General features: G+C 45.4%; 1 protein-coding gene and 1 long non-coding RNA gene across 2 annotated transcripts in view; one reads left to right on the top strand and one right to left on the bottom strand.

Moving 5' to 3' along the window:
• The window catches only part of Trs23 (trafficking protein particle complex subunit 4-like protein Trs23), a 25036-nt gene extending 19200 nt beyond the window's left edge, over positions 1 to 5836 (top strand). Inside the window, exon 2 of the mRNA XM_077628304.1 lies at positions 3370 to 5836. Within this exon, the coding sequence (XP_077484430.1) occupies positions 3370 to 3751 (382 nt within the window). The 3' untranslated portion in view covers positions 3752 to 5836. The remainder of the gene's footprint in view (positions 1 to 3369) is intronic.
• LOC144094338 (uncharacterized) lies at positions 4126 to 9133 on the bottom strand. Its single transcript, XR_013306492.1, has 2 exons — positions 8997 to 9133; positions 4126 to 8632 (listed from the first exon to the last, which is right to left on the bottom strand). It is a non-coding gene; the product is annotated as an uncharacterized LOC144094338 (long non-coding RNA).
• Between the last annotated feature and the right edge of the window lie 564 nt (positions 9134 to 9697).

Here is a 9697-nt window from a genome sequence, read left to right on the forward strand (position 1 = left end):
CTATCTTGGTACTGCCTTCCCTCTGTATGCAACTTAGGATTAACACAATGTCAGAAAGAAACAAACACTTCATGGATGGTTATGGTGCTTGGCTGCTGGCCCGAAAGACGAGGGTTCGATCCCGGCCACGGCAGTCACATTTCGATGGAGGTAAAATGCTTGCGGCTCATGTACTATGCGATGTCATTGCAGGTTAAGGATACCCAGAGGGTCGAAATTATGTGGAACCCTCCACTACGGCCTGAGTCACTTTAGTACGTTAAGCCTCATAAAACCATAAAGCAAACACCGCATGAACATACACATATTACAAGAGTATTTAGCACTAAAAACTACGAGGATTACACAGAATTTTATACCAACGGTTCAAAATCAGCACGCTACGTTGTGTCACAGTACAAATCAGTTAGGAAAAAATGGTATGGCTACCTTAGTGTGCACCCATTTTCACTGCTGAGTGCTGCATAGTCTTTGTGGCTATAGAAAAAACAATAAATGAGAACATTGTGAACAGTATCAGTTACACTGATTCTTGAGCATATTCACCCAACATCGCCATCGAAATGCAGTTGCATCACTATTTCGTGGCAGCATATATTAGTTGATTTATATTATAAATGAAACAAGAACTGCATCTAACTGACCACCTTGTCACTCTAGAAGAATAAGAATGAGGTGGAGCACATATGGCGGGTTCTCTCAGATCGTAAATAGCAGTCTACCGATATCCCTCGAGAGAAACGTATACAACAGCTGTTGTATCTTACTGGTGCGCACCTACGGGGCAGAAACATGGAGGCTAACAAAAAGGGTTCAGCTTAAAGGTGCACTGAATAGGAATCTGAACTCGTCTTTTTGCCATGGGAACACGATCTACACGTTCCGAGCATTCTCAGAAGCTTCGAGTTGTTGTCCTGTGAGGCCAACTTCCCTAATTTAAATGGGATTGAACATCCCCACTCCCATCTTTTTTTTTTAACTTAACGCTGAAGGTAGGAGGAGCCAATCAATACGTGGAGTGCCTTTCAGCCAGTCCCGGCGGCTTCATTTTCACTTTTTTTTGCTAACTTTCTGTGAATAAATATTTCAGTAAAACTTCTATTTGCTCTAGTTGGTGCATTTTTTAAATAAGGGAATGGAGCAGCGCAAAAACAAGCAATCACACAAAAAGGACAAGACACGACACGAGCGCTGCATAGTTTGTCGCAGACAGCACAGCCACAAATTAGGCCCACGGAAATAAAAATATGCGTGGACAATTTCATTTACGTATCACTCCGCCAATGGCAGAGTGGCAAGCCGCCACAGGACAGGCTCCACGCGTTTGTTGACTCCCCCTACCTTTAGCGTTGTGCTAAAAAAAAGGCGGCAACCGGAACGTTTAATCCAATTTAAATAGGGAAATCGGGCGTACAGGACAATAATTCGCAGTTTCTAAGAATGCTTGGAACGTGTAGATTGAGTTCCCGCAGTAAAAAGACAAGTTTAGATTCCTCTTTAGTGCACCTTTAAGTTAAGGACAACGCAGCGAGCTATGGAAAGAAAAATTATAGGTGTAACGTTAAGAGACCCGAAGCCGGCAGAGTAGGTGAAGGAACAAATGCGGGTTAATGACATCCTAGTCGAAATCAAGAGGAAGAAATGGGCTTGGACAGGGTATATAACGGGAAGGCAAGATAATCGCTGGTCTTAAAGGTAACGGAGTGGGTTCCAAGAGAAAGCAAGCATAGCAGGGGGTGGCAGCAAGTTAGGTGGGCGGATGAGATTAAGAAGTCTGCATGGATATCGTGCCTGCAGCTGGCAAAGGACAGGGTTAATTGTAGAGACATGGGAGAGGCCTTTGCCCTGCAGTGGGCGTAGTCAGGCTGATGATGATGATCGTCATAATACATACGGCCAGAGACCCCTAGAATATGATGAAGCCCATGTGTGGAATGAAGTCCCAAATGAAGTAAAAGAAAAAAAAATCTGGCATATTTAAAACATGTTTTGCTAATTTCCACGGATATGTGGGAATGAAGTTTGTGTGATTTGATTTGGAAATTTTGCTTACAGCTGACTGTGTTGTGATCTAATCGACCATACCCCATAGTTTGCAGTTCAGCTCTCCAAATTTTTTTTTCCATTACTGAAGTGTGCTGTGATTATAATGCTATCTTGTCATGATAAGGTCTGCCAGTATTATTGTCCTTGCTTGGCATTTGGACCTATTACTAGACCTAAAGGCTATGGGTACAACCAACTGTATGTGTACTAGATTTGAAAAAAAAAAACACTAGAGCCACAGCACAAGGAGACACTGTAATGCTTAAAGCCGAGGCATGTGCTGCACAAGGCTGACACATCGAAAAGTTGATGTTGCTACTCTAAGCTGAGAGATGAATGGCAGTGTAAATGGAGTAAATAATAATCTACACTTTCATAGCAGAAATAAAGTCATGCTCACGCCAAGAACGATTCATTCATGTAATTTTATGCTGCCGTCATGCAAGCTGTAAGGAGAAGTGGTCACCATGAATCACATTTTATGGTCATGCGCAAAGCTAGACAAAGTGAGGAAAAAAAATTTATTCAGAATGTATACCTTGTGGGCATGTCTCGTATCTTTAGTTTTAAAAGAAGCCAAGCCTCTGAACAATCTGAGATTTTAAATATATTTTAGCGGTTCCTTGCACAGTCAACAAGTTCTACCCCTTGGTTGGTGCATGATAGCCTTAGTTGCTTATGCGCCATAAAACACAACATTAGTAAACATGGGAGGGGTGAATTGTACACCTTTGTTTTTTGGGGGCAACCGTGCAGCCACTTCTCACACTGTCATTAACTTATTGCTCACAGCACTGCACATCTACAGCAGAGCTGGGCAACTTGGTACATGATTGTAGAAAGAAAACAGGAACAGGAAGAAAACAGGAGAGAACGGGAACACAGGACAACACTAGAGTCTATGTCTCCGTCCTTTGTGCTGGTTTTCTTTCTACAAACATCTACAGTAGATGTGCAGCTTGTTTTCGGTCAAAAAACTGGAAGCTGTTCCTGTTGCAAAGCGGCGTTTCTCATTCTCCTGGTCCCTGATGTATACGATGAACGATTGTCAATTAGTGCTCGCTTTCCCACTGATTGCATACCTGCTATAATTTTATAATGAGACTTGCAATGTAAAAAACGAATGTCTGCATTTAATGTGCATCACATTTTGATTTTGGCGGTTATTCAGCCTGGTAATAATGCCATGAAGAGCACAGTTTTATAAAGGATATGAATTTGCCATCCGACTTAATTGTAGCCTCATCATTTGGTGTGTTTCTGAAGATTAGGAACCCGCCAGAAAATCCAGGCAGCTCAAAGATTGTGTCTCTTCTGTTGCAGCTACCCGCTCAGCATCCGGTTTGGCCGCCCTCGGCTGACAACCAACGAACGCATCGTTCTCGCCAGCACCTTCCACTCGTTTTACGCCATTGCCTCGCAGCTCTCACCGGAGCCCAAGTCATCGGGCATCGAGGTTTTGGAGGCGGGTGCCTTCCGCCTGCACTGCTATCAGACCGTGACTGGCATCAAGTTTATTGTGCTCGCTGACACCCGTCAGTCGGTGCTGGAGCCATTGCTGCGACGGTTGTTTGAGCTGTACGCCGACTACGCGCTGAAGAACCCGTTCTATTCGCTCGAGATGCCGATACGATGCGAGCTCTTTGATACCAACCTCCAGGCCGCTGTTGAGCAGATGGAGCGGACGGGCATCAGCAATGTCTAAGTTGTGCAGCTGTTGAACTTTCATGTTCAAACCTGTGGCAAGGCGGCAGCTTGCATGCCTCTTCACAATTGCATTCCCGGCATCAAAAGTTTTCGGGCCACATGACTTGGGAGAAAGGTGAATTTCATCACAGCCATACCATCCATGTAACCTGATATCAAAATGTGAAGCACGAAGATGGCAGACTGCCTGTCATTTTCAGTCTGTGCACCAAGGCTACATGGAAAGAGCGATTTTGAGTGACTCGTGTTCCCTGTACACATTTGATGCTGAGTTTTGCATCTTTGCAAGCCACGTCATGAAGTGTGTACAAGGCTTATAGCTGTCTGTATGTGTGTCTTGTAGCTACCGAGCATCAAGCATGGAGAAACTTCACATGGTGCCACCATGTAATAACACAACAGGAGCAAGAAGACATTTCGGTGTACTTTAGTGTATGGTATCCAAGGGCAAGTAAAGCGTTCCACTGTGCTTGGCAATTGCTGCTGCAGAATGGACTGCTTAGATGGCATGCGTTGTGCTCTGCGCGGCCAGGTAAAACAGAAGCAGTGTGCCAGCTTGTACTGCACCCACTACAGGACAAACCATATCCCTCCTTCTTGTCCTTGCCTTCTCTCCATACAGGTTCCTTGCCCTTGACTTCCACATCATGGTGAAAGAAGCAGGGCCTCAAAGTAAAACATGTCCCATGGCTTAATCACCGCACGTATTCTGACCCACTCTGCTCCTCTGTCTCTCAAACCTTTCCTTTCCATAGCTCACTGTGCTGTCATCAAGCCTTTTTGTTAGCCTCTCAGTTACTGCTCTAAGGTGAGCACTTGCAAGATAAAACTCTTGTGTACTTGTTGGGGGACCGAGAGTGCATTGCGCTCCTCCCCATACTACTTGCCACGATTTCCAAGGCTTCACCGCCTGTCGTAAACATTTGCCCTTCTGAGATTATTGAATATTACTTGATTTAAAGGCCTCCTGGCCTACTTTGCCTGTTTAAGTCCTTGATCATGCTTTTGCAATTTGTCCCCTTAGTTACATAGGAAGGCAATGTCATCAGCAAATCGGAGATTACTATGGTATACCCTGGTAGTTGTTTTAGCCCCAATTATGCCCAATCCAGATCTGGCAATGCCTTCTGTACACATGCGGTAATTAGTATTGGAGAGATCGTTTCTCCCTGCCTGACACTCTTCCATATTGGGGTTTTATTACTTTCTCTATAGTGGCTGTGCAGCTGCTATAGATATTTTCCGGCACTTTTACGTATGTCTCTTCTACCCTCTTGCTCTGTAATGCATGCATGACTGCTGAGGTTTTGACTGAGTGAAATGCTTTCTCAATTTCTATGACTGCTATATGTAGGGGCTGGTTGTATTCTGTACATCCCTCTGTCATCTGATTGATGGTGTGAATATTGTTAAGTAGTCTTTACAAAAGCCAGCGTGGTCTTTTGGTTGATTAAAGTCTAAGGTCTCTGCGATTCTAATGGCCTTAGGCGACCTTGTAGACAAGAGACCAGGAGTTGGTCACTGTTGTTTTTAAAGTTCTTGTCGGTAAAGCAAGCCAGGTCTAGGTTGCTTTTTGCACGTGTTGTGTACTGATAACTCTGCCTTTAGCTATTTGGATGGATTCTGTTTTCCTTCAGTAAAGTTGCAAGTTTGGGCCTATCTGTGTTTCTTTGCCCTTGTGACTTGTTTGGTTTCCACAGTGTTTTCCTTGAAGTGGTGAACTAATCACATGACAGTAGCGAAAGGCTTGTATTGAGAAAGAGTTCCTTGGTGTGATGTATTACAGGTACACTTTCTATAATCCTTAGAGAATTCTTTTGTAAGAGATGTAGCTTTTTCAGGTTTTGTGGCAGCCCATACTAAAGTTATTAAGATGGGAGTGAAAAAGGTACATTTGAAACAGCGCAAGGATGGGGCACAGTAAGAGACACCACGAGCGCTTGTGGTGTCTCCTTACTCCATGGTACACTGTAATCACCACATTGACATCACCATTTCGATAAATGAGCTTGTGTAGAATCGACATTTGAGCTAGTTGGTATTGCATCTTGTAAAAATATATAAAGTGCACTTGTGTTGTTTGGTCTTCCTTGTCCGTTGTCCTGAGTGTGCTTTATATATATTTACAGGAAGAGCCTGTGTATTTGAGTAAAAGGACACCTAATGATTTTAACACTGGTGCAGTTTCTAGATAATAGAGTTGTATATATCCTTGGTTAGGTTTACAGGCTTGTTCTTAGCTCTAAGGACAACTTCTGTCTTTACAATGTTACTTTGGTTTGGTTTGGTGTTCATTAAAGCGAAAGCTTTGCTAGGTTATGTTGACAAGGTCGTGTGCACAAAAACATGTCCGCAGCAGTTGTGGGGAACTCGGAAGAGGTAACATCAAACAAGTGGTTGTAATCTAAAGAGGATGATGTGAGTATGCTGTGCAAAGAAAAATTTGTGAAATTGGATGAATAGTTAATTATTTGGAGCCAAAAATGCCCAAAAAGTGGGCAGGGCAAGAGCAAAAGTGGCGCCAAATTTGAAAACGCCGGAAGTGTGGGACCACGTGCCCGGAAGTATGGGCACCCGAAATTAATACTGAGATGAAACGAGGGAAAATGCACAGTTAACCGAAATCCAATCAATTAATTAATGACTAATGAAAAGTGTTAACCTTGAATTAAGGTGAATTAAGGGTGTCAAGGGTTAAATAAGGGGAATTAACGGCGTAACGGTACGGCGCGAAGCGATGCTACGCCAAACGTGAAATGAGTATACGGTCCCATCCACCTCGACGCGTCGCTGCCATGCCATTGGCGGTTTGCTGAAGTGACGTCACGATCACGTGAGACACACGGAGCGACGGCGCAGCAAAAAAAATTTGAAATGAGTATACGGCCCCTTTTGTTTCGGCGTGCCGCTTGTACGCCAGTCGCTATCTCACCGTTGCTGCGTGCAGTTGCTGTGTTCGCGCGCTGATGCCGCGGTGCTTAATTGCGTGTTGTGTGGGCGTGTGGCATCATGTTTAAGCCGTCTGTGCCATCGCATAGTGCAGCTGCAACGTCCAGACTACATGTAAAGAGAGGCAAAAAGAAGCAAAGAGAGGCTACAAGTGCCGAGGAGGCGTCAATGCTTTTATATTACTCCAATGCGGGTTGCCGCAGTGATCTCAAATTTGTTCTTTCAGAACGAAAGGGGAAGCCAAAGCAAAAGGCGGTAGGCCTTGGCTCCCTGATACAGGCGGCAGCAGACAACTTTAGCGCAAATATCAGACAAAGAATGACACCAAACAATATAATATGACGTAAACAAGCATGAATTGAATACATCACATGATACCTATACAAGCTAATCATAAAATACAAATAAAGTAGCAATACAAATACTTGTAACAAAGAAGATAATATAATGCATAGGCGTCAGTGACATAAATTTTATGCCACAGGACGTTTACACATGTAGGCTTAACGCCTCAGGAGCGAAGGAAACGAGACCACTGCTACGAGCCGACACCAGAACAGAACTGCCAGCCGTGGCTGCACGAGCCACGACCAGGTGCCGTCATTATTCTCTTCGCAGGGTGGCGGCGCGCTAGCCGGGTTGTCGGTGCCGCCCAAGAGAGGGTGCTACACACAGAAGCAAGACCACTAGTCAGAAACGTATAATTACAGCGGAGTATAGGCCACGAAATTGTACAGGATGCTCAGTCAAGAAGGTTTTTATATATTTTTAAATACCTTTGTTGCTGTTAAGAACTCCCCGTCTAGTGAAGTTTGGTTGATGACAAATGGCACCTGGAAATTTAATTTCTGTTTCTCGTAGTTAGTCCGAGTGATGGGTACAAGTTTTCTTCGTGTTCTCAGATGGTACAGTACTCACAGATTGAAATAGGGCGTTCGGAGCGCGTGGCCGTCGCTGCATGCAGCGCTGCCCGTGGATGCTCATGGAACCAAGTTGCTGCATTGTGGTATAGCGTGAGGAGGAGAACATCTACAAAGCAGAATTGCTCCTTCCGGTCGCCAGCGATCCAGCCTGTGGTTTACCACACTGCCTGCGTGGGGCTGCAAGGCTTGTGCGCCTTCATGTGCCGACCGAAATGGTTCGGCGGTGTCTGCTTGCGCATCTGCGCGAGCAGACAATGCTCTCGTTACACGCGTTTTGGTGATGCGGCATGCATGCTCTGCAATTAAGACACAGGATTCAGTTACGAGATAGCACCGTACGTGCCTTTGTAGACATGATAAACACTTGCACAAAAGAAAAGAAATGTACTGCAATAAGGTGTTTGTCTAAGAAAGTTTATTTCATCCGTTTTGTAACGACAAAAAAAAGAAAATAATCAGTCACAGGCCTGTCCTCGTGCAACATTTAAACGAAGTCTCAGTATTTTGTTGGTTTGCCCTTAGCATCGAATACGGCGGCTATTCTGCGTGGCAAGCTTTCGTAGAGGCTATCGGCCAAGGAAGAACGCGCTGGCTTCTCCTATTCTTCTTGAACAGCCGCCCACAGGTTGTCCGAAGAACACCTGTGGAACAGCCGATGAGACAGGGCCTTCTTTATTTCAACCCATAAATTCTCAATAATATTCACGTCTGCACCTTGCGGAGGCCAGTTCAACACCATCACACACCTGTCTTCCAGCAGGCGAGTCACGGGTGCTGCGGTGTGAACTGGGCTCCGGTCGTGCTGGAAGTAAAACAAGCCGTCCTTAAATGGGCCATCCAGGGCGTACAGCATAAGGGCGGTGTCGAGGAGGTCTAAGTATGCTGCGGCATTAAAGCGGCCGTCCAGGTGTACAAGCAGACCCAAGCCGTATTTGGAAATACACCCCCACACATTGACGCTACATCGACCGCTGCTTGCAACACGCTGCAGATTGGGGGCGTCGAACCTGGGTGAAGGAAGCGGAAAGAACACAAGACATTATTTTACTCCACTGCGATTGTTAAACGCGACGATAGGGGGTCCTGGTATTGAATGTTGGCAGATTGCACTGCCTTTAGTGACTGTTTCCACGAACTGTTGTGTCCAACGCACGAAACAAGGCACTGGTGAAAAGCTTTTTGCTGTGCGCTCCCTCCTCGCGGTAGCGGAGTGCACAGAATATAAAACATAGTTTTTGATGAAATCGCATACCTAGCCGCCACATATCTATCCCATCTATCATGCGCTACGGGAATGTAAAGAAAGATAAACGTTGGCGGATTTTTTTAGAAACCTGTGTAACCCCCGAATTTGTGAAGGAGTCCACCTACCTCGTGTTTTGTGCCCTCCATGCTCGCTGCCACTGGTCCCATTTTGATGTAAACGTGCTCTCGTCCGTAAAAATGACATTCTGCCACTCTTCCACTGTTCAGGACCGATGACAGCAGCCTTTTGATCCTGTTTTCTGAAGAGATGAAGGGCTTAATCGCCGCCACACAACTACGAAGGCCACCCATGTGAAGGCGCTCGTGTACTACTTGTGTGCTGGCTGCGAGCCCCAGGTCGTTTCGTATTTCTTTTGCCGTAATCTTCGGGTTTCGTCTCGCTGCTTCAACTATACGCTCGTCGTCAGAGTCGGTCGTCGCCTTCGATCGGTGTCCTTTGGGCAGATTTGTCAAGCGAGCATCCGTCCTGAAAGTTTGCACAATCCTGCTCACTGACGAGGAGGGGTGTCCGGTCATATCGGCGATTTGTTGCTGCAGTAAACCTGCTGGAGATGGAGTTTCAATCTGCATCCGTTCCGAGATGGGTACGCCTGGCATTGCTGCTCGTGTCTGAAACGGAGGCACGTCTTGTGTTCGCCATATATAACTACCTGTGGCTCGGCTTCTGCTGATGTCAGTATGACCAACAATGCCGGGAGATATCATTTCGAGACTGAAATAAAGAAGGCAGTTTCTCGTCGGCTACTCCACAGATGTTCGCACGAAATAAGCTATTCTTTTGTGTAGATGTTTATCATATCTACAAG

This window comes from Amblyomma americanum, chromosome 6, assembly GCF_052857255.1.
Source record: "Amblyomma americanum isolate KBUSLIRL-KWMA chromosome 6, ASM5285725v1, whole genome shotgun sequence".
Taxonomy (NCBI): domain Eukaryota; kingdom Metazoa; phylum Arthropoda; class Arachnida; order Ixodida; family Ixodidae; genus Amblyomma; species Amblyomma americanum.